The sequence below is a fragment of the Orcinus orca genome, chromosome 2 (genome assembly GCF_937001465.1).
Source record: "Orcinus orca chromosome 2, mOrcOrc1.1, whole genome shotgun sequence".
Lineage (NCBI taxonomy): Eukaryota > Metazoa > Chordata > Mammalia > Artiodactyla > Delphinidae > Orcinus > Orcinus orca.
In genome coordinates this window covers 172,477,423-172,503,025 of record NC_064560.1, presented here as the reverse complement: position 1 = coordinate 172,503,025, position 25,603 = coordinate 172,477,423, and the positions used below count along the sequence as shown (strand labels likewise).

The following is a 25,603-nucleotide window of genomic DNA, read 5'->3' as shown; positions in this document are numbered from 1 at the left end:
ATAAACAGATTTCAATTGTGATTCCTCTTATTAATGGTGATTACAAGATAAAGTCACATGATTATACATTTCCTTATTTATTACATAACTATACAGATTTACTTCATGCTCAGAGAACACCATCTGCAAATGCCACCACTTAAACCGCCTCACAAGCTAAATTTCAAGCTCAGTAAAACAATGAATCCAGGGAATTATATAAAAAACTTTGAAGACACTGAATGCATGCTTTATTTTAAAAAAGAATTCAGTTATCACAGCAAGGAAAATCTAAGAAGTCTTGTTGCAGACAGTTGGCTTTTTTAAGGTTTTACTGGTATGACAGGCAACAGTGCTCATATGAGATAAAATACAATTTCTCTGGAGTGTAAATTGTGTTACTTCCTTTTAAAGCTAGGGAAAGACAGTAAGATTACCAGGTGAGCAACATAACCGCAACTGTTATAATAAATGCTCTCCCCATTCTTGTTATGAGCAAGACCTTAACCCAGGTTCTGTGGAGGTACAAGATGAAAAAACATAGTCTGTGAATTTATTGTCCTGTCTATCTTATAATCAGAGAATGCGGGATACGGGAATGAAACAGGGTACAAGGAGCTGTGAGAGAGCGATACAAACAATACATACTACAAAGCAGACTGATGTAACAACAGTAAAATCCTGTTTTATATGAGAAGAGAGGATTTACTTCTGCCTGAGAGGAATCTAGGACTGATGTCAGCTATATGAATCAAGCAACATTTTAACTACATGGATAGAATTTCAACAGGGAGCTTGGATGAGCAACAAGGACATCAAAGCACAAAGGAGTTTGTAGGGATACATGACTGACACATGAAGGGAATTGATGGAGAAAGCTAGAAAGGTAGACTGGAGCAAGCCTTGGATGCCATGCTAAGAATATGGGCTTTACACTGTGAGAAATTCAAAACCATTAGGATGCATGAGCAGGGGGCTGACATAATTATACTTATGTTTTAGAAATATAGGGCAGTACTGTAACAGGCAGATGAGAAGAAAACAATGTAGATAAATCAGTTAAAATACTATTAAAATCCAGAGAAAGACAAGATTAACTGAAAAAAAAGCTGTTTACAAAATAATACTTCAGAATTCAATCCTTCATTTATAAAAGGAAAATAAACTCACATATTCCAATTAAAACTATACTCACCCATACAGAGAAAAATGCCTGGAAGAATATGCAACAAAAATGTCTACAGTGCTTACTAATGATGATAGAATTACGGTTGATACTTAACGTCTTCTTTATAGGTTGTTCTATTTTTATGATTTTTTTTTACAATGTTTTTGTAAAGGAGGGAGTGGTGGAACCAAGAAACCTATTTCTACTTTGAATGATAGTGAAAAGCCTGAAGAGAGCAAAAAGGCTGTTTTGTTTTTGTAGAGACAGAAAGGTAATAATCAATCTATTTTAGATCTGTTCAGCTTGACGTGTCAAAAGGAACTAGGAAGGGAAAACAAGGAAATATACATTCAGGTTTTAGCTATTTTCTGCTTTTGTTGAGAGGGAATAATAATGTATACATTACAACACAACATACAAAAATTTCCTTTACTTTAGCTTCACTTAATAGAGCCACCACCAGATGACAGCAATAAGACTTATTTTCATTCATTTTAGAACCTGTGTACTTCTAAACGAGAGGGCAACTAATAGAAATTTCGTAGGTTGAAATATATTTTGTACTTACTTAAAAGCTGCCTTAATGAATTAGCTCTGTTTGGAATAGTCTGTACCAGTGTTTTCTCTGGCAAGTTAAACTTGTCCAGCCTCCCTTACTACCTTCATCCCAACCTGGAACAAGCAAACCAACAGTCATCCACCCACTATGGGTAGATAAAAGACTTAAAGTAACTATAAACTATAAAAACACCCTCTTGATGATCTTGTGAAGCCCCGTATTAGATTTTTTATAATGAGACGTATTTACACTGAAAGAGCAAAGCTGGCCTAGAGAAGACAATGCTATAAAAAACATACCCCATTAGAAGCTTTCTTCTTTGCTTTCCATTCATCCAGTTGTGCCTTTGTCTTTGCATCAACTTTAACAAGTAGCTTCTTCTCTCCAATCTGCAGGTCATGCAATAACCTGAGAGCACGGAGGGTTGATTCAGGCTCCTTATACTCACAGAATCCAAAGGCTAGCAATGGATGTAAAAAATTAGTGAAATATCAATACAATTATGAAAGATGAAAAATATTTATGAAAAACTGAAATCATTACAGACCAAACATTATAATACAGGGATTATTTATTTTGTCACTCCTCCCCTTCCTGCAATTACCTTTGATACGGATTTCATTTTTAGTACCCTCAAACAACCAAAAGAAAAAAGAGAAAACAAAAACAGGGGAAATGGGGCTTCCCTGGTGGCGCAGTGGTTGAGAGTCCGCCTGCCGATGCAGGGGACACGGGTTCGTGCCCCGGAGCGGCTAGGCCCGTGAGCCATGGCTGCTGAGCCTGCGCGTCTGGAGCTTGTGCTCCGCAATGGGAGAGGCCACAACAGTGAGAGGCCTGCGTACCACAAAAAAAAAAAAACCCCAAAAACAGGTGTCTCTACCAACTAGTATGAAAAGAACAGTTTGCTTTCAAAACTAAGAGGTTATCTCATCATCTCTTCTCCTACTTTCTTCCTAAGTCCTAATTGTTCCATCTTGATCATACACTCCTGCTCTGAAACAAAAAGGACTTCTTAAAGTTATCTTATAAGAAACCAGTTAGTCTGAATAATTTTTTTCCCTCTCCTACCTCCTTCACGTTATCCTTTTCTACTTTCTCATCTCAACTCTCAGCCAACATCTTCCCAAATGCCTTTAATCCTATTAAAGAGTGAAGACAGAGTGCTAGTAAAACACTCCTATGGTTAAGGACAATGAGAGTAAATGCAAATGTACTTATGCACACAGGTTAAGATGATCTCAATAAATAAGGGAAAATTTACCTACCTTGAAGTTTTCCAGACGCGCCTTGTACTCTCTTCCAGCTCAAAACCAAGCCACATTTCTGTAAAAGAAAACAAAGATCTTTACCACCTAAGCTAATTTATCATGCAAATAAGAGCACAACTATATTCCCGCTAGAAAAAAATAGAAGTTAAAAAAAAAAAATCTTGTCAGCAACTAAATTTTGCAATTCCCAGAAACCTACTATATGAAAGAAACACACAATAAATCATTTTAAAGGAAAATATAAATTCTTACTGATTCTTATTTGTATAAAAGTGCCTACCTTTCAATAAATTAGACACTTTACAGTTATATTTATCCTACAAACATATATATAAAACCAAAATGCCCAAATATTATAATAGTTAAACTATAATAAATTTCAGTAAATATTGAGCTCATAAAGACTCTGTTTTAAAACACATGTATATATTATAAAGATTTTTAATGACACAGGGAAATGCTTGACATGGGATGCAAAAATACCTTGAACCATGAAATTGCAGATATACAGTAAAATTTTTAACTATGTAAAGAAAAAAAATTTCCATAAAGTGATCAGAAATATTCCAAAATGTTAATGGGGCAGGTTGTCTGAAGGGTGGGATACTGTTACACTTTGTTTACTTCTAAAGTTCTTAAATATTAGTTCTAATTATTAAAGTAAAAAACGAAGGTTTAAAAAAAGTTTTGTGGAAAATAATAACTGAAGATTGCCTCTCAAAGCTGAGAAATAAGTGGAGTTTTCTCTGAAGGGAAATATCTTTCCCTTCAGAGAAATTACTAAAATGATAGTCAAAGAACTGGGACTTCCCTGGCAGTCCAATGGTTAAGACTCCACGCTTCCACTGCAGGGTGAGAGGGTTTGATCCCTGGTTGAAGAACTAAGATCCCACATACTGTGCAGCGTGGTCAAAAAATAAATAAATAAAATAAAATAATTTACATATATATATATATATATATATATATATATAAAAGAAAATTTCCCAGGACTTCCCTAGCAGCACAGTGGTTAAGAATCTGCCTGCCGATGCAGGGGACACGGGTTTGAGCCCTGGTCCAGGAAGATCCGCGGAGCAACTAAGCCCATGTGCCACAACTACTGAACCTGCACTCTAGAGCCCGCGAGCCACAACTACTGAAGCCTGCCTGCCTAGAGCCCGTGCTCCGCAACAAGAGAAGCCACTGCAATGAGAAGTCAGCACAATGTAGAGTAGCCCCTGCTCGCTGCAACTAGAGAAAGCCCACGTGCAGCTATGAAGACCCAACGCAGCCAAAAATAAAAATAAATAAATTAAAAAAAAAAAAAAGAATCCAGCTGCCAATGCAGGGGACATGGGTTTGATTCCTGGTCTGGGAAGATCACACATGCTGCAGAGCAACTAAGCTCAGACGCCACAACTACTGAGCCTGTGCTCTAGAGCCCGCGAGCCGCAACTACTGAAGCCCGTGAGCTCTAGGGACCGTGTGTCGCAACTACTGAGCTCGTGTGCTGCAACTACTGAAGGCTGAGAGCATAGAGCCCGTGCTCCGCAACAAGAGAAGCTACTGCAATAAGCCCCCACTCTCCACAACTAGAGAAAGCCAGCGCGTAGCAACGAAGACCCAATGCAGCGCACCGCCCCCCCCAAAAACAAAGAAAAAGAAAATTGTCCGTAAGGTCAAACATAGCATAAGGAACAGCAGCAGAATTCAATAAAATTTTGCAAAGACAGAAGATAAATGGATGGATAATAACTCATTCAGTAGAGCAAAGAAAGCTATGACACCAAGTGTCTACAGAAGCAGATACCGATAAGAAGAATTAAGCTAACTGATTCTACAAAACCCAGTGGATCCAGACTGGGCGGGGGAAGGTACAGGGGAGAATGGGGCTTAAGCGTGAAGCTGAATAAAAACAGGTTCTTGCCTGACAATACAAATATGGAATAATCAAAGCCTCAGAGGTTTCAAGCAACTACCCTATCCCCACCCCCAGAGAAGATAGCCTGAAGAGTTACAGTCTGAAGAAAGTGAACAGAACAAGCTTGGGATGTGGAGCACCAGATCTGAAAGATCTGTACGAGATACAGAGTGATTAAGAAGGGAAGAAAGTAAAGGTATAAGAAGTGCTTGAACTCAGTACTGCATCTGCAACCTCATACAGGCAGCCAATCATAAACTCACTAGGCATAAAATTGGAAATTTTCTAGAGAAACCAACCAGCCTCAAAGAAAAGACTCCACGGATTAACATTTAAAACCTCTGGCTGCCATTTACATTACCCTACAAAGATGCCCAACATTTTACAAGTTCAGCTTACGCACACAAAAAGCCTTTTAATCCCTAACTCTTAAATATGGACAATCAAGGATCACCAGACATCTAAGTAAAGCCTTAAAAGTGAAAGAGAAATAGAAGAGAGAAATTCAGGAATCCAAAGATAGCTTAAAAAACACTCTGCTGCATATATAAATCAACAACAGTTTTAAAAAGGGATGTTTCAAACTGGAAACATACACAGATGTCCACATAAAAACTTGTACACAAATATTCACAGCATTATTATTCATAATAACGAAGTGGAAACAATCCAATTGTCCATCAACTGATGGACGGATAAACAAAAGGTGGTACATCCATTAAATGGAATATTCTGGCCATAAAAAGGAACAAAGTACTGCTAACAAGCCACACTACAGATTTATGCTAAGTGAAAGAAGACAACACACAAAAAGCCACAAATTCTAAAATTCCATTTACATAAAATGCCCAGAATAGGCAAATCCATAGACAGAAGGTGCAATAGTGGCTGCCAGAGGCTCAGGGGAGGAGAAAATGGGAAGCATTGTTAATGGGTACACGGTTTCTATTTGGGGTGGTAAAAATGTTCAGGAATTAGACGGTGGTGATGTTTGCACAACTTTCTGAAAATACTAAAAGCCACTGAACTGTATATTATAAAAGGGTGAACTTTACGGTATGTAAATTATATCTCAATAAAGATGTCGTAAAAAATGTCCTCCCAATGTTCTACTTTGGGAAAAAAATGGCATCATCTTGTAAAAGTGTAGATAAGCATGCCCCATGATTCAGAAATTCCACTTCTAAGAGAATACATGACAGAATTTCTTTCATGTTCACCTAGGAAGACGCACTATTACCACTAATTATATAGCAAAACATAATATCAAAAAAAAGGAAAACAATCCATATGACCATCAGTAAAAAATTTGACCATTTATGGCATATTTCTATAATGCAATGGTATATAACAGTGAAAAATAAATAAACTACATATAGGCTGGGTGAAAAAAGCAAATTTTGGAGGAATACAGAACTAAAACTTACAAATTATAAATGTTTATTTATATAAATATATAATTAAAGTAAAAAATATGGACAGGAATGATAAACACCAAACTTAGGATAGTGGATTACCTCTGGTTATTACCTCTGTGGAAGAAAGAAATGGAATTAGAACCTTCATGTTTTGTTTCTTTGGGATAAAAATCTGAAGCTAGTATCACAAAATATTAAGATCTGACTAAGCTAGGTTTTGTGTTTATTTTCTAAACGCCTTTTTTAAAACACTTCTGAAAGCAAGGATCACATGATTTATAAAACAGAACTGGCAATATGTACGTTACTGATAAAATGAAGAAGGAAAAGATTTTAAAATAACTTCTCAACACAGTGGAGATTATGGAGGGAGGGAGTATGGACAGTGTTATTTTTCATTAAAAAAATCATTCAGGGACTTACTTCCCTGGTGGCGCAGTGGTTAAGAATCTGTCTGCTAATGCAAGGGACATGGGTTCAAGCCCTGGTCCGGGAAGATCCCATGTGCTGTGGAGCAACTAAGTCCACGAGCCACAACTACTGAGCCCACACACCACAACTACTGAAGCCCGCATGCCTAGAGCTCGTGCTCCTCAACAAGAGAGGCCACTGAAATGAGAAGCCCCCGTACTGTGGCAAAGAGTAGCCCCCACTCGCCGCAACTAGACAAAGCCTGCGCGCAGCAATGAAGACCCAATGCAGCCGAATATTAATTAATTTAAAAAAATCATTCAGTATTTTTTCACTTACAGTGTGCACGTAGGGACTTCGCTGGTGGCGCAGTGGTTAAGAATTCACCTGCCAATGCAGGTGACACGGGTTCCATCCCTGTTCCGGGAAGATCCCACATGCTGCAAAGTAACTAAGCCTGTGAACCACAACTACTGAGCCTGTGTGCCTAGAGCCCATGCTCCACAACAAGAGAAGCCACTGCAATGAGAAGCCCGTGCACCGCGATGGAGAGTAGGCCCTACTCGCAGCAACTAAAGAAAGCCCGCGAGCAGCAACAAAGACCCAACGCAGCCAAAAAAAAGTGCTTTAAAAAAAATGTGCATGTAGCACCAGGATAAATTTTTAAAACTAAGAGACAAAGGAAAATCAATGACCAAGTCAAAAAAACTTATATATGCTCAAAATAAAAACTGCAAAAGGAGTCAATCAATCACAATTAGATGCTAAAATTATTGTTTAAAGGCGGCTAAAGAAAAAGACTCACATAGTCCTCAAATACTAACCCAGAGATTACTTATTAGAGAAAAAGGGACTAAAGGTACCATTACAATGGAGAGATCTGACCACCTTAACCAAGTAACTAAACTTAATACCACCAAAAATGGGACCAAGAGACGTGGTATGTCTCTTGCTATGCTGCACCTGAAAACAATGCACCACCCATGAACCACTCTTACAAAGAATGCTTACTCTGAATCTAATTATGAGCAATCAATCAAATTCAAATTGGGAGAGACATTCTGCAAAAGACCCAGGCGCTTCAAAAACATCAATGTCATGAAAGACAAAAACAAGCAAACAAAAAGAGGCAGGGAACTGTTCTACAATAAAGGAAATGTCTAAAGAAACATGACAATTAACTGCAATGTATAGGGACTTCCCTGGTTGTCTGGTAGTTAAGACTGTGCACTCCCAATGCAGGAGGGCCCGGTTTGATCCCTGGTCAGGGAAATAGATCCTGCATGCCACAACTAAGAGCCCACATGCCACAACGAAAAAGATCCCGCATGCCACAACTAAGACCCAGTACAGCCAAATAAATAAATATTTTAAAAAAATAATAATAATAAAGGGCATCCCTGGTGGCGCAGTGGTTGGGGGTCCGCCTGCCGATGCAGGGGACACGGGTTCATGCCCCGGTCCGGGAGGATCCCACATGCCGCGGAGTGGCTGGGCCCGTGGGCCATGGCCGCTGAGCCTGCGCGTCCGGAGCCTGTGCTCCGCAACGGGAGAGGCCACAGCAGTGAGAGGCCCGCGTACCGCCAAAAATAATAATAATAATAATAAAAATAAGTGATACATATATATATATATATATCCCTGACTGGAAATTACTGGAAAAATTAAATATGAACTATATGTATTTTAATTAACAATACTATATCAGCCTTAAATTTGATAATGGTTTTGTGAAAATGTAGGAGAATATCCTTGATCTTAGGAAATATAAGAAGTATTCAAAGGTGAAATGTAATGTCACAACTTACTCTGAAATTACTCAGAAGAAAAAAAAATCGAGGGGTGTGTGTGTGTGTGTGCGCGCGCGCGCACGCAGAGTGTGTGTAAATATGACAAAATGTGTTACAAGGGTGTTCACTATTTAATTCATTTAACTTTTCTGCAGGACTGAAACTTTTCAAAATATAAACGAGGAAATTATTCAGAGCCCTCTTGCTAATTTTTCTTTAGTTTGAAATTTATAACAAAAAATTTTTTAAATGAAAAATAAACAGTTTAACTTACAGCAAGGAGCTGTCTTATAAGCATGTCTGAGGCTTTTTCAGAAATGTTGCCAACAAAAACTGTAGTAGTGGGACCACAGTTTTCATCATTTTCTTTAGCCTTCAAGCCTGGATGATCCTTCCGTGCTCCCAAATGTTTTCCAACCATGGACACAGTAGGTACTAAGACCTAAGTGATGAAAGACAATAAAATTGGAACTTGCAATTAAATTTGCTATCATGCTTAATGTAATAACATTAGGCTAAAAACATCAATTTTAAAGTATTAAATATATAGCACATCACCATTACAGGTTCTACATACTTAGTCTAAAACTCCCAAGCACATTTTTCATTAACGTGAACTTATTCATGACAAGTAAAGTTCCACTATTGCATTACCTTTCTTTTAAAGACAACTTGGAGGGCTTCCCTGGTGGCTCAGTGGTTAAGAATCTGCCTGCCAATGCGGGGGACACGGGTTCGAACCCTGATCTGGGAAGATCCCACGTGCCACAGAGCAACTAAGCCCGTGCACCACAACTACTGAGCCTGCGCTTTAGAGCCCGTGAGCCACAACTACTGAGCTCACGTGCCACAACTACCGAAGTCCACGGGCCTAGAGCCCATGCTCCGCAATAAGAGAAGCCACTGCAATGAGAAGCCTGCGCACCGCAATGAAGAGTAACCCCTGCTCACTAAAACTAGAGAAAGCCCGCGCGCAGCGATGAAGACCCAACGCAGCCAGAAATAAATGAATAAATAAATTTATAAAAAACAAACAAAAAAAACAACTTGGAAAGAAATTTTCTTATGTTTAAGACAATTCTTAAATGTTTAAGACATCGTAAATCTCTGCATTCATATAAAGGAAATTGCAATTATCCCTGCTAATTTTCTTGTAGAATATTCAAATACTCCCATAGCACTCTCCCCACACTTAAAGTTTACCTTTTCTCAGTTACTTGTGTTTCTATCTTATTTTCCCTTCATAACATTCAACTTCCCAGAGGAAAGAAATAGTCTTATTCATCTTTGTATTTGAAATTGAATTGAGCAAAACATCCACAGTAGGCACTGAAGTGGTGAACTGGGGGAGCTGCCTTTTCCTAGGCTAAAATGCAAGAGGGTAAGAGTATCTGTCATGTGGAGGTTTCCCAATAAATGTTTCCCAATGAATGTCCAATGCAAGAAAAGCTGGATTCCCCCTTGGTCTGCCTCACAGCAGATTCCTATTTGTTCATGTAGTTCCTATCTCATCACCCTTTTTTTTTTTGCGGTACACGGGCCTCTCACTGTTGTGGCCTCTCCCATTGCGGAGCCCAGGCTCCAGACGCGCAGGCCCAGCGGCCACGGCTCACGGGCACAGCCGCTCCGCGGCATGTGGGATCCTCCCGGACCGGGGCACGAACCCGTGTCCCCTGCATCGGCAGGCGGACTCTCAACCACTGCACCACCAGGGAAGCCCTCATCACCCTTTTAATATAAATAATACTCCCCGCCTTTTTCAAAACCCACAGGTAGAAAAACAGTTGAAAGTAATGAGACCTACTCTCCCTCACAATGAATTATAAATTAAGACCGGTATTTTACTAATTAACTCAAAGAAAATTTTTAGTTAAATAAATGTTTTAAGAGGGTTATTATTTATTCACATGTTCAGTATACTAGCATTCTTACCTAAGATGCCTAGAGTGTACAGAGCTTTTATGAATGTAGAGAATTAAAGTTCAAGACATAAGACTGAATAATGAAACACTTCAGCAGAGGAAAGGCTTCAATAAAACTTTACAAAGCTTGAAGATACCATACTAGAGGACAGAGAAAAAATAGCTTGGAAGAAGCTAAAAATTAGGTAGGTGGGAGGAAAGAGTAGAAATATATTCAACTTTCATTTCAAAATTTAGATTTCTGCTAGATCATTCCTCCTTTTTCTTTTAAGAAATCAGACATGTCAGATCACTTCTCCTATCTCCCAGGATCAAGACACGAGGGCATGATGAAAGAGTCAATGTCTAAATCCGAAATAACAGTATATGAAGAGTCTAGAGAATAAGAGGGAGATCACTAAACTATTTAGGGAGCATATTTTAGGGGCAAGTGCTTATATGCATAGAGTGAAAACAATACTTATTTAAATAAGTAGTATGATATACATGGATGCTCTTATTCCCTTCCTATTATTCTTTTAAATATTTAAAATAATTTATCTGGGCTTATAAAGTTGTTCAGATTTAAAAGCAGTGGCACTCTTAATTCCTCCTTAAAGTTATACTTACAGTTGGAGCTGGAGCCATAATGCTCATTGGTACAGGAATCATTGGAGTCCCTAAGAAAAAAGCATAATGAATCTTAAGAATATAATTATATATACAACTATATATTGTATATCAACTATATGCCATACAAATAAGTACTTCCAACTCACAGTTCTTTTAAGGGGAAATGTAGGATTAATGAAAATGAGAAATTAATGGATATTTTTCAAAAGCAACATAGTTATCAGGTTGGTCTAAATAAACTTACAAGCAAAAAGACTCTTTAAAAGCAAAAAGACTACCACAGCCTGCTTTTGCCTTAAGGAGTAAAACTGTGGATAGTTATCAATTCATGTTCATCTAGTTCAGTACATCCTCAAAACCAGCAACTTTCATACAGATTTGCTTACAGGTGAACAATGGTATTAATGACTCCTTTAAAGGTAAAAATAAATTCTTTGAAAGTTAAAAAACAAAAGCATCAAATAAGAAATTAATCTGGAAACCTAGGAAGAATCTTGTTATTCCTGGTTATTTAATACAAGCAAAAATCATGAAAAAAAAATAAGATTAGTAATCTCAGTCACTGTCAAAGAGAAAATCTCTAAGACAAGCATCTACTGCCCTAAGGGTTTTAGACAGCTATCAATGGGCTATCACTATTGACATCTTACTGGAATCTGCAATTTTGTTTTCACCTAAATTGTTTACTAATCAATAGCTGCTACATTGACAGTCCTTGTGTACATAACTAATGACGAAATCTTACCATTTGAGAACTAAGAAAAAGGTTGCAATGAGGGTAAAACCAGTAAAAGATCTGTCTACTAAAACACAAATTTTAAAATGCTTCTAGAAGTATCTCAAGAAGTTCTGAAATCACTTTTCAGTTCAAATTTAGCATCAACTTAAGATAACTGTCCATCTAAGACTGGTAATAAACTCTTAACAACTATCCATTTATTTTCCAATATAACCTATTTAAAATAACCTCAGTTTTAAACAAAATTTTTAGAAGATGAAAATCTAGATACTTATCAATAAGCCTACAGAAGACTGTACAAAATAGAAAAAAAAAAAAGACTGCAGAATCAAATTTGGGTTCTTTTTTTCCTTTTGCGGTACACGGGCCTCTCACCGGCCTCTCACCGCTGTGGCCTCTCCCATTGCGGAGCACAGGCTCTGGACACGCAGGCTCAGCAGCCATGGCTCTGGGCCCAGCCGCTCCGCGGCATGTGGGATCTTCCCGGACCGGGGCACGAACCCATGTGCCCTGCATCGGCAGGCGGACTCTCAACCACTGCGCCACCAGGGTAAGCCCTGGGTTCAATTCTTGGTTCTATCACTTTTAGCTATGCAAACTTGGGAAAGCTCTTTAACCTCAGCTTCAGTTTCCTCAATTCAAATGAGGTAATTATTTCCTCAGAGTGCCTACTGAGATCATTTATGTGGAGCACTTAAATAGGTGGATACTCAAAACTACCATCAACTCTAAATTTTTCACTTTTAACTTTGCAAAACAAAAGCAAATACTCCATTTACCAACTGTAATCTGTCCAGCACCTCTTCCACAGGTAAACTTTCTATTTAAGAAAACCTTAAGAAAAAGACATTTTGAAAAAAATTTTTTTTTCCTTTTTAATAGTTACTAAAAGGTTTAATAGTATGGTTCCCACCTCAACTTACTAATTTCATGAAATGCAGAATTTACAAAAATGTATTGCTGCTCATTACAGATCTATGAATGCTACGGTTAAAAAAAAAAAAAAGGCAAAGTGCACAAAGTGTAAACAGTGTATATACCAGCTGAGGTCTGAAAAAAAAAGTAGGGTAGAATAAACATAAGCAAACACAGTGGGATATACTTTACATCTCTGGAGAGCTACACACCAGAAACTGATAAGAAAGACTTCCCCCCCTTTGGGGAAGGGAATGCTCAGGAACTATGGGGGGGAAACTTCCTTTAATCTATAGCATGCATTATTATTTTTTTTTTTTTTTGCGGTACGCGGGCCTCTCACTGTTGTGGCCTCTCCCGTTGAGGAGCACAGGCTCTGGACGCGCAGGCTCAGCAGCCATGGCTCACGGGCCCAGCCGCTCCGCGGCATGTGGGATCTTCCCGGACCAGGGCACGAACCCGTGTCCCCTGCATTGGCAGGCGGACTCTCAACCACTGCGCCACCAGGGAAGCCCAGCATGCATTACTTTTAAAGGAAAAATTATGGTTTTTTTCTAATTTATTTTCTAATTTAATATATAATGTGATCGCCACATACGTTATCTCAGAGTTCAATTAATTGCACTAATAGGCAACACAAGAAAATTATACATGAATATGGGTATTGTGGTCTTGAATTATTATACTAGTTTAGCATACTTCTTTTTTTTATTTTTTCAAGTATTGACGCTGCACACAGGATGCAGGTATGAATGAGTTAGCTGTAACTAAAGTCTGATTTATCATTCAAGTATGCTTCCCTAAACAGAAATGATACTGTATGCTATCACAAATGGAATCAGAATTGTTTAATAGCGTTAATACTCTGTGAACAAATGCCCACATTAGTATGGCACTGACCAAACAGACAAGAAGAAATACTGAAATCTGGTTTTAAGGTCTGCTGACCCATCTTGAAAGATATACTAGGATTAGCCTTAAGAGAAACATGGCCCATTTATCTTCCACTTCCATTTATAATTTGGTATAGTGTTCATCAGAAAACAAGTTACATTTAGTATGTGTTTTTAAAAAATTCAAAGGAATTTAAAATCTTTCCTATAAAATCAATATACTGGTAAGGAACTGATTTTTTTCATTGTCACCGTTCCTGATTCTGAACAAGTTTTATCTCCAATGCCTTAAAATTTCTTCAGAAATAGAAAGTAAACTACTCTTCCCTATAACTCTAATAACACAAACTTTGCTAAAAGTATCATGGTTATTACTAAAGACTATCAAAAAATAGATCATATTATGAGACTATAAATTAATGAAAAAAAAATATGGGGACGCCCTCAAATATTGATGCCCAAATGAAAATGGCTCAGGGCACTATCCTTCTCAAGTAATCAATTGGTTTGATGGTTGACAAGTAACTTTTTTCGGTTTTCTATTAACATTATTTTCTTAATCGCCCTTTTCAGGAGAAATTCCTTTACAGTCCATTACAGAGCTGTTAAGTTACTGACTAAAATTCAGTAATTGTTACATGGAATAATAAACTGATAGTACTCAAACGTTCACACTAAGTCCCTGGCAGCAAGGGGTAACAAATACACATCCATGATTATCTAAAAGACCAACTTAACATAGCCAGCTACAAGCATAAATGTCTTAAAAACTTGTACAAGTACTGCATTCTACTCCACAGTATATATGCATAAGTAGTTGTTCTGATTTTTTTTTTTTTTAATTTTGGCTGCGTTTCGTTGCTGCACACGGGCTTTCTCTAGTTGCGACACAGGCTTCTCATTGTGGTGGCTTCTCTTGTTGGGAGCATGGGCTCTAGGCGCACGGGCTTCAAAAGTTGTGGCACACAGGCTCAGTAGTTGTGGCTCGTGGGCTCTAGAGCACAGGCTCAGTAGTTGTGGCGCACGGGCTTAGCTGCTCCGTGGCACGTGGGATCTTCCCAGACCAGGGCTTGAACCCGTGTCTCCTGCACTGGCAGGTAGATTCTTAACCACTGTGCCACAGGGAAGCCCTGTTCTGATTTTTTAAAATTATGATTTACCCTCAAATTCCTGAAGTTTTAAATGATACCCCAGAAAAATTGCCATTTTTATCTTGTGACTTTTCACTTACTTCAACACTGCTGTGTACTTGACCTAGGGGTAGGAGGCCCCCAAACCTGAGCCTCTATAATGTACATGTTATGAATTAACAACCCATCATATGAGCCAACTGCAACGTACTTTTGATTCTGCAACAGTCAAGCTCTTTAGTAAACACTGTTAACTTCAAACACATAATCCAATAGTTAAAGCCAGGTCACTGAAGTAGACCTTTCCTCAAGAAGAAATACTTCTGGATGGTTTACAAGATCATTTGTTCATTTCAGCCTGAATTACATAGATTCTATGCTAAAAGAAAATACTTCTAACATGCAGATTAAGGAGGACTCTTAGATACTACCTTTCAGAAGGGAAACTGGGAAACTGATTCTGCATGAAATGCTTTCAACCCCATCAAAATATAAAAATATGTGAACTACCACTCATAAACCAGAGGAAAACTCTCCTAAACCAATGTTAATTACAAACCTCAAGATAATGGTTCTCAAATGTGGGTTCTCTTAACCGTGCTTAAATGGATACCTATGAATCACCTGTGAACTTGTTGAAAAGAGACTCCTGAGCCCCAATTTGATTCAGTGGCTTGCGGTGGCGCCTTAAAAAATGTTTTATTTTTTTTAAACCTCATAAAACATTGGAGAGAAGAAGCTTTTAAATAGTTATTTGGAGAGCTCTCCAAGATTTATTGTCAAGGATTTCCCTGGCGGCGCAGTGGTTAAGAATCCGCCTGCCAATGCAGGGGACATGGGTTCAAGCCCTGGTCCGGGAAGATCCCAAAAGCTGGGGAGCAACTAAGCCCATGCGCCACAACTACTAAGCCTGTACTCTAGAGCCCGCGAGCCACAACTATTGAAGCCTGCGTGCCTAGAGCCCATGAGCCACAACTACTGAAGCCTGCACGCCTAAAGCTTGTGCTCTGCAATAAGAGAAGCCACCGCAATGAGAGAAGCCCACGCACCACAACGAATAGCCCCCGCTCGCCGCAACTAGAGAATGCCCGTGCTCAGCAACGAAGACCCAATGCAGCCAAAGATAAATAAATTAAAAAAAAGATTTATTGTCAAGTATAAAAAAAAAACAAGGCAGAATAGAATACATAGGATGTTACTGTATATCGGTGTCAAAAGAATAAAACAAAACAAATGGATAGAAAAATAAAAATATCTGAAAGGATAAAGAAGAAACTAATAACCCCGCTTTGTTCCCCCTTTCAGTAAGGGGACGGTAACAAGTTATATGGGAATGTGAGAAAAATTTTCCACTGTATACCCTTTTGATTTTTGAACATATAGTTTTTAAAACGTATAGTGTTTAAAAATACTGTACTATTTAAAATGTATAGTATTTAAAAATAAATGTATTATCTATATTTTCAAATAAAGACTTTTTAATTTCCCAGATGAGTCTGATACTCAGCCAGAAATGAAAACTATCACCATAGGAAAATGAGACATCACATTTCCAGAATGCTAACAGCTCTTCTACCAACAGTCACGTATGTATCATCTTCCTAAAGTTAATATTGCAATGACACAAGGATGGGTTAAAAAAAACCCACAGAATCACTGGTGGGAATGTAAAATGGTGCAGCCACTACGGCAACGGTATGGAGGTTCCTAAATAACTAAAAATAGAGCTACCATATGATCCTACAATCCCACTCTTGGGCATATATCTGGAGAAAACTCTAATTCAAAACATACGTGCACCCCAGTGTTCACAGCAGCACTATTTACAATAGCCAAGACATGGAAGCAATCTAAATGTCCATCAACAGATGAATGGATAAATAAGGTGTGGTATATATTTACAATGCAGTATTACTCAGCCATAAAAAAGAATGAAATAATGCCATTTGCAGCAACATGGATGGACCTAGAGATTATCATACTAAATGAAGTCAGACAGAGAAAGACAAATATCATGTGACATCACTTACATGTAGAATCTAAAAATATGATACAAATGAACGTATTTACAAAACAGACACACAGACACAGAAAACAAACATGGTTACCAAAAGAGGACGGGGAGAGAGAGAAATTAGGAGTTTGGGACTAGCAAATATGAACTAATACATATTAAATAGATAAAAAAAAAGGATTTACTGTATATCACAGGGAACTATATTCAATATCTTGCAATAAAGTATAATGGAAAAGAATCTAAAACAGTGTGTGTGTTTATATATATAAATAACTGAATCACTTTGCTGTACACCAGAAACTAACACAACACTGTAAATCAACTACACTTCAAAAACAACAACCATATCCACAAACTTACCTGGAGGTACAGGCGGTGGAAAGCCAGGAAACTGTGGGGGTGGGATCCCTGGTGGGAGTGCTGGGATTCCCATGGGAGGGCGATTCAAATGAGGAGGGAATGACATTCTTACCGCAGCGGTCTAAAGAAAGAAATCATGACAAATCATGTTATTTGAAAACTTTACAATTTGATATGCTTGGTTTGTTGGCCTTCATTTTTAGAGTATCTGCAAAATTCTCAAGTTTTCTTACCCAAAGGAGCTGGCAAAGACCCTCTTTTCTCTGTCTGTCCATTGAGAATTTTTTAAACTTAGATCTTTTCTAAAATAAGTTCCCAAAATGTACACGATCTAACTTCAGGATAGACTCCTACAGTCATATGGGAATACATATAAAGGAAGAAAAAAATTTTGAGGTTCAGTTAATATCCAAAAATTAAATACCAAACATCAATGAATCTTTTTAAATCAAACTCAGAATCCAGGAAGATATCTAACAGTTTTTAAGTGTTCCGATGCATTAATTTTTTATACACATCAGCATCCTGAAGACTAAATTTACAAAGTTACACAGTATTTGTTGATTCAGTGTTGGCCAGTTCTTCCAGGACAAATGAATGTCTCAGTGACTTTCTACAAACCTGAGGGGGGGGGGGACGACCTCCATATATCAGGTCACATAGTAACCATTCAAATATAATGGTTCAAATATAAACCATTCACATACAACTTGTGACAATGAGAAAAAAGTGGTAATTTTTCTTAAACTTAAAAGCAAACCTCTTAACCATTCTTGAATGATATTCAATGAATGAATGACTGAAACTCAAGAATCAGACGCTGGTATTTGATTTTTAAAAATACAAGAACACAATGAACTGTTTGATTTGGTTTGTGATATCATTCCTTAATAAGAAACTTTTGTCTTTTAGATAAAGTACTGGGCTTCCCTGGTGGCACAGTATTTAAGAATCCGCCTGCCAATGCAGGGGACACGTGTTCGAGCCCTGGTTCGGGAAGATTCCACATGCCGCGGAGCAGCTAAGCCTGTGCGCCACAACTACTTAGCTGCGCGCCACAACTACTGAAGCCCGTGTGCCTGGAGCCCATGCTCTGCAGCAAGAGAAGCCACTGCAATGAGAAGCCCACGCACCGGAATGAAGAGTAGCCCCCGCTTGCCGTAACTAGAGAAAGCCACGAGCAGCAACGAAGACCCAACAGAGTAAAAAATAAACAAAATAGAAGTACTTAAGACTTTTCCTCCCCCCAAATTTTATATTTTTGTCAACATACTCAAGTGTCCAGAACTACTGGAAAAAAGTAGAAAAATGATGTTAGAATGCCCTAGTAGGATTCCATGCACCAATTTTAACAAGCAGCCAAAATAAGTGGGTTGATCTCCTATCAGTGATGCAGCTAAAAGTGGTGATTTGATTAATAGATTTTCTGTTGGACACTAGGAAAAACTCCCCCACCTACACTCTGTAACTGAAGGAGTCTAGAGTTTCAGAAGCTTTTAAAAAATGTTTTTCTCTATTATTTTCTTTTCTATGTTTTTTTTTTTTTAGATGTACGTGGGCCTCTCACTGTCGTGGCCTCTCCCGTTGCGAAGCACAGGCTTTGGACGCGCAGGCTCAGCGGCCACGGCTCACGGGCCCAGCCGCTCCATGGCATGTGGGATCCTCCCAGACCAGGGCACGAACCCGCGTCCCCTGCATCGGCAGGCGGACTCTCAACCACTGCGCCACCAGGGAAGCCCTTTTCTATGTTTTATATATTGTTTTACTCACCCTTTAGAAGAGAGAGGATAAAATGTGCATGTCTTCTACTTCCTCGCCCCTGATTCCAACAGTTTGGTATAATTCGTTGTATTCTTCTAAAATATCTTTCTAGACACAAGCTAATATATAATCACTTATGTTTTTCTGCAAACAATATAATCATACTATATTGTTATGTGCATTTCTCCCTCATCATTATTAACATCTCTTCATGTCACTTCATAAAGTTCTATTCCATTCTTTATAATGCAGTAAACTATTACTATATAGCTGTAACTAACCAACATTGATGATTCTCCACATTTTACCTCTTACAAATCATATTAAACATTCTTGGTCATATTGGACATATAACTCTAAGCACCTGTGCAAGTAATTCTATAATACAGATCAGTACTGTATGCATCTACTCTTTACCTCCAAATCTAGTGTACAAATTAATTTTCCCACCAACAGTACATGGGTACGCCCTTTCCTCATATCCTCACCATCACTGTAGTAAATCTCCAGTGTGACAGGTAAAAAACAGTTTCAACTTGCATTAGACATTATTAGACATTTCTTTAAAAAGCATGTCCTTCATCCTCACAGCTCTTCTTCCTCAGTATTCTTTTCACTTAATAAGTTAGGATATACAATATTCTGTAAAATCTAAACTTCAATTTCGAAAGCACAGTACACTTAAAATATTTAGGAAGCTTTACAAGTAAAATAAATTCCTAGAATGTTGTCATATACCAACAAATAAGGTACTGGAAATGCCTTAAATATTAAGTAAGTATCAACTTGAGTTAAAAAGAAAAATGTAACTAATTTCAGATAGTAAACGTGTTGAATTTTTTAATAATCTTTTTTAAAATACTTTTTTGCCCAAAACAAAAACAAATATTCCACATGGAAGGGGACAGGAGTGTATATCCTTTTAAAACATCGAGGGCTACAGTCCTACTTACATAAGCTTTTATATTATCATTTTAATACTCTATCTCAGCACTTCCTTAGGAGGGCAGTTGGTATTAATACCTGTTAAATAAATAATCAGTGAATGAATCAGTAAACAAATAAACTCTGAGAACCTCTTTAAATAAATTTATTAAGAAGCTACCATGTGCCAGGTACTATTCTAGCAATGACTCAGTACCTAGCCTCACAATGGTTACAAAGATTGGGCCATGAATTCATCTTTAGAATCACTTTTTCCCAAGTACTAAATACAAATACTACTTTTAAAAAGAAACCCTCTAAGTTCTTGGTGTTTAAACTATTTTTCACGGTTTTCAAACGTATCATTCATTAAGAGTTAACCAGATTACGTTTCAGTTTATGCTAATATACTCATTTCATTCACTCCAATTTTTCTACGAAGTATTTCCCTTTTATTTGGAACTGTTCAAAACTTGCTTATTTGTAGGCTAAACTTCGAAGGTGAAGGTAATCTTAATAAGATAACAGCCCCTCCTATGGAAATTCAGAAAACAAACATTTCTGATGATCTCTGATAAATATTAATATTCACTTTAAACATCCTAGGGACTTCCCTGCTGGCACAGTGGTTAAGAATCTGCCTGCCAATGCAGGGGACACGGGTTCGAGCCCCAGTCTGGGAAGATCCCACATGCCACAGAGCAACTAAGCCCGTGCACCACAACTACTGAAGCCCACGTGCCTAGAGCCTGTGCTCTGCAACGAAGAGTAGCCCCCGCTCGCTGCAACTAGAGAAAGCTCACGCACAGCAACGAAGACCCAACAAAGCCAAAAAAAATCCTAAAATGGGTATCAACCACTTACTTCAACATAAAGTTTGGTATACTTTGATGTATGTGAAAATGAATGATAATAAACGAAGCTTATCATTTTTGCCTATAGTTGATAAATTGTAATACTCACAATAAATTATACAGATAGTCAAAGTTGGTAGGTACTTTGTAGAATGAACCAGGGAAGAGAGCTAAGGGAGTGCTTCATTTTAAACATGGTGGTCAGGTCTCACCAAGAAGGTAACATCTGAAGAAAGACTTGCAAGAGACTGAGGCAGGAAACTCTATTCTGGGGGGCAACAGCCTTCCCAGCAAAGGAAACAGCAGATACAAAGAGCCTGAGGTGGGAATGCAGTGTTTGCAGGAGGCGTAACAAGGCCAACAGTTGGAGCACAGTACTGGCGGCAAGCTGGAGATGGGAAAGGGGTTCAAAGAGTTTAACGCTTTGTAAGCCGCTGTAAAAGTACTGGGTTTTACTCAGAATGAGACGGAAAGCATTTGAAAGGGTTTTGACTTGACTTATATTTTAACACTGTCACTGGCCACTATGTGAATGTAAGACTGGAGGAGAACAAGGGTAGAGAAGCAAGAGACTATTGCAATAATCCAGACAAAAAGAGATGGCCTAGAACAGGTGGTAGCAGTGAACTGGTAACAAGTTATTTATTGGTTTCTGTATATACTTTGAATGTGGTCAATTGCTGAGGGATTGTGTGGGGGGTTTGAGAGAGATGCAGAGGTTATTTTATTAGCACTGAAATGACTTAAATAGCATTTAAAGAATACTTGAATAGTAGTGTTTCACTTTTAGAAGGTTCAAAGCATTTTCACCTAAGTATGAAACTTTATGGCCCAAAGTAACAAAAACAAGCCCCTATGTTGGAAGTGTTCCCTATCTCGACTGTGACAGTGGTCATACAGGTTTATGTATTCGTCAAAATTCACTGAAATTAAAATGGGTGCCTTTTACTGTATGTAAATTTTATCTCAATAAATATGGTCCTCCCAAAAAAGAAAACAAACTTCTAAAGAAGCTTTACCTCTACCCCTCAACATATGCATGCATTCTGCTTTTCTTTTTCACTTTTTTCTCTTTACTCTCTTAAAGCACTCTTTTTCTGCACTCATGAGAATACTATTACTGCTTGTATGTATTCCTCCATTACAGATTTATCCCGATAGACACAAAGTATTTCACCAGGGTCAGATTTACAGGCTAACCCCATCAGGACACTGTGTGCCAAGAAGCAACTGAACCAACAGATTCTCCTCAGCAAACACACATATACAACTTAATCATTTATTCAATAAAACATCCAGCTCCAATTATTTGCCAGGTTCTTTTCTAAGCATTATTTTTACTAGTTCTGAAAGAGCAAATTTTAAGTTATTATGTATAGTTATACAGCCAGTCCAGTAACTCTACATTAAATATGAATGATTAGTGTAGCATGCACTGTTTCCTGCTCTGCTTATAGCCTTCAAGGTACAATGGACTGACATAACTGCCCCAGCCTAAGCAAAGCAAGCCTAACTAGAGAGAGAGATTAGTGGTAGTCTAGAGGTGGGAATAGGGAGTGACTTGCAAACAAAAAAGAGGGATCCTTTGGGGGTAATGGTTGTACAACTCTGCACATTTACTGAAAAACACTAAATTGTACATTTACAATGAGTGCATTTTGTATGTTAATTATACCTTAATAAAAGGTAGCAATACGACTTCAGGACAATTTCAGGCAAAACCCAGTTAAGACCGGTAGATTATACTGTACCAATATTAATTTACTGATTTTGATCACTGTACTGTTGTTAATTAAGAGAATGTAACTGTCTGTAAAAAATACACACTTAAGTATTCAGGGGTTAAGAGGAACACCACATCTGCAACTTACTAGCAAAAGATTTCAGAAGAAAACTATGGAGATAAAAAGGAGAGGAGGATAAAGCAAATTGGTAAAATGTTAACATCTGGGGAATCTGGATGAAAGATATTTGAGAATTCTTTGAAGTTTGAAATTATGTCAAAATAAAAAAAGCAATATCAATTCTGGTTAGTGGAAATACGTTTTTATTTTCTGGAGTTTCAAAATTCAAAAAAGTTAGGAAGAAAGCTATTCAAAAACTTTGAGGAATCAATCAAAATTCTCATGAACAGCACTGGTAGAATCAGAAAAAAATTATCAAGAGATTAAAAAAATAAACAGAATGTTTTTATAAGATGTTAAAAGATTCAATGATTACTTTTGCTTCTATAGTATAAAAGTCAGTATGATTTTTCTCTAAATCATGTGTAAATGAAAAAGGTATATAGCTAACTTGCCTGTGGCCAAAACAGAAAAAGGAAATTGGTAACCCCAAGAAGATGAATTATTTAACAAAAATAACAGGTAAGATATTAATTTACTTTTGTTTACAAAAGCTTTCAACGTTATCTCATTTAACCTACCAAATTACCTAGTGTAAATATATTATTCTTCTTTTACAGATGAAGAAGCTAACTTGTCCAAAGGAACACAATAAATGGGTAAGGACTCCACAGTCCCCACTATCCTGAAATTACCAATCCAAAGGCTGTTTTCGCTTATCACAATGCCTCTTTCTAGTAATGACATACCAATGATTAACTCTGACTTTATTTACAGAAGTCTATCCAGAGTACACTGGAAGAAATGTTAGAGTCAGGGTTAGGGTCTTGTATTGATACTTCACTGAAAATTCTTAAACAACAAACACTATCAGTTAATGTGGACTAAACACTATGTTACTTGGGTATTGCATTAAGGATTTTACATTTTTTTTTCAATTAATTCCCAATTCCAATAACCTATGAAGTGAATACAATTAATAATCCTCATTTTACAAGTGAAGAAAACCAAGGCTTTAAGAAAAATTAAATGAGAATAGCATAGCATCTACCTGAATCGTGAGGAACTGATGACCACTGAATGCCTTTCTAGGCCTCTGAACATTTTTGGAAATAACCTTTTAAAAATTAAAGCTCCTGAAACTATATAAGAACTGTTTATACACTACTGCCAACTACCCAATTCACAGTACTTCACACTATAGCAGTCTGGGGCAAGAGAAGTCCAATCTCCTCCCTCTTTTTGGTCGGCTCCACTCTGCCCAGTATCAAAATGGCTTTTCCATGGCAATATACAACCATATTACATAACTTCAAAATAATCTTCATACTCCTAGAACTATTTCAAAAAACGTGTTTTAAAAGTAGTATTGAAGACCAAAGAAGCATGAGAACGAAGCAACATATTTTAACGTGGGGCTGGGTCCTACCCTAGAATCAATGAAGATATAGTTTACTTTAACCTCCAGGAGAGGAAGGGGGCAAGGCCACACCACCCACCACAATCTTAGACAAGCAAACCAACCAGAAGGGTGGTAGAAAAGGTGGGCAGTAGCTAAATTCAAGTCGGGGGCGGGGGGAGGGAGGGCAGTTCACTCGGTGGCGGACTTAGGCGACCGAAGAAGGGACAGAAAACAGCTGGTGGCCAGCCCCCCGCTAAAAAAAAGGGTGGGTGCTAGCCGACTTCTAGGCAGAGCCTGGGGCAATTGTATCCTAGGCCCGGAATATTTACCGCAGGGCTTCCGCAGGCTCACGTTAGAAAGGGGCCTCAGGGAAGGGCTCCCCAGGGGCCGACCGAGCGTTCTGTGGCAAACGTGGAGCCCAGAATGGGCCGAGGCCTCTCCGTGGAAAGGAAAGGGAAAGTGGACGACAATGCAAGGAGGAAGGCTCTGGCAGTAGGTCCGGCCTCCACGGGCTCCTACTGGGCCCACTCGTTTTCGAGGCCTAAAAGAAGTAGAGAAACCCAAGCCTCGTGCCCGTGCCCATCCCCTCCCCCACCCCACCCCCACCCCCACCCCACCCTTATCCCCATCCCACCCCAGCCCTTCGGCAGGCTCCCCGGCTTTCCCTCCTCCCCCAGCCGAAGTACCCTGTCTCCCGGTTTCCACACGCGTTCAGAGGAGCGAACTCACCCGCCGCTGAAGAAATTGTACTGCCTTCGCGGCCTTCCGGGCTCCAAGTTATGAGGGAGTTCCACCAGCTCGAGATTTCTGCGCGCCGCTAACCGGGAGACTAGTGCCGAAGCGCCTACTCTCACAGGCCGCAAACACATCCGCGCTGCGCGGGGAGCTTCTGGAGGTCTTCCTATTGCCCGGCGTGCACTGCGGCTGGGGGCGTGGAGAGGAGGACCATAGAGAAGAGCGTAGGTAGGTAATCGTCACTCTTGGCTCTGAATCACCACGCAGCGGCAAATAACCATAGAGAGGAGCGCCTAATGAGGGCTAGAAGGGCTCGAGCTGTATGTTACGACCCACCCTGCCATTTTTGATGGAGCTGATTGAATCTTATGATTACGCGACGCCATCTTGAGGTCAAGGTGCTGGCCGGATACTGCGCGACGGCTGTAAGAGGGTTTCCCTTTTTTTGTAGTTTGTGTTTCGGGGGTTAGAATCTCGCTCTGAGGCTCTTTGAGGTTCGATGGGCTGATAACTGGGCCTCACCCAGCACCTCAGAAGAAACCCCAAGTGCTAATCCTAGAAAACTTTTGTTAATACCAAGAGATAAGTGGCAAAGGCTGCGGTTTTTAAAAAGTGCGCACACATGCAAAACACAAAGCTTACGCGCGCAGGTAGGGCCGAAGAGGCGGCTAGAACGTGTTTGAAATTCCTAAAACGGCCTGTAAAAACATTTAACACAGCTTTCATTCTATAATGTAAACGTGCTAAAAAGAATTTCACTTATTAGATTATTAGAAATAAACTAATCAGGAATGATTAAGTTATTCAGTTTATGGACTATATGGTCAGTATCTATTTACAGGCCTTTGTTTCCCAGCTGCTTGCTTCTCAGAAGGCTTATAACTTATTCAGTATACAGTTATTGTCTCTCTGAGTGCCTGGTGCTGGGAGTATGGTAAATAGGAGGGAGACGTTATCTTTGTTCGGGAGAGCTGCAAACAACGTAGAATAGATGACAAA

General features: G+C 38.8%; 1 protein-coding gene across 5 annotated transcripts in view; it reads right to left on the bottom strand.

Annotated features, from left to right (window-relative positions):
* RBM25 (RNA binding motif protein 25) overlaps positions 1 to 24,769 on the bottom strand; it is a 52,349-nt gene extending 27,580 nt beyond the window's left edge. Inside the window, exons 1-7 of one of the 5 annotated variants that reach the window (XM_033437575.2) lie at positions 24,599 to 24,769; positions 24,199 to 24,410; positions 17,085 to 17,205; positions 11,028 to 11,077; positions 8,771 to 8,938; positions 2,972 to 3,029; positions 2,006 to 2,166 (exon numbers count right to left, since the gene is read on the bottom strand). In XM_033437575.2, the coding sequence (XP_033293466.1) occupies positions 2,006 to 2,166; positions 2,972 to 3,029; positions 8,771 to 8,938; positions 11,028 to 11,077; positions 17,085 to 17,190 (543 nt within the window). In that variant the 5' untranslated portion in view covers positions 17,191 to 17,205; positions 24,199 to 24,410; positions 24,599 to 24,769. Of the gene's footprint in view, positions 1 to 2,005; positions 2,167 to 2,971; positions 3,030 to 8,770; positions 8,939 to 11,027; positions 11,078 to 17,084; positions 17,206 to 17,317; positions 17,435 to 18,854; positions 18,945 to 24,198; positions 24,411 to 24,598 lie in introns of those variants that run through there. The other 4 variants (XM_033437387.2, XM_049706521.1, XM_004262203.4 and 1 more) reach the window with 4 other exon arrangements.
* Between the last annotated feature and the right edge of the window lie 834 nt (positions 24,770 to 25,603).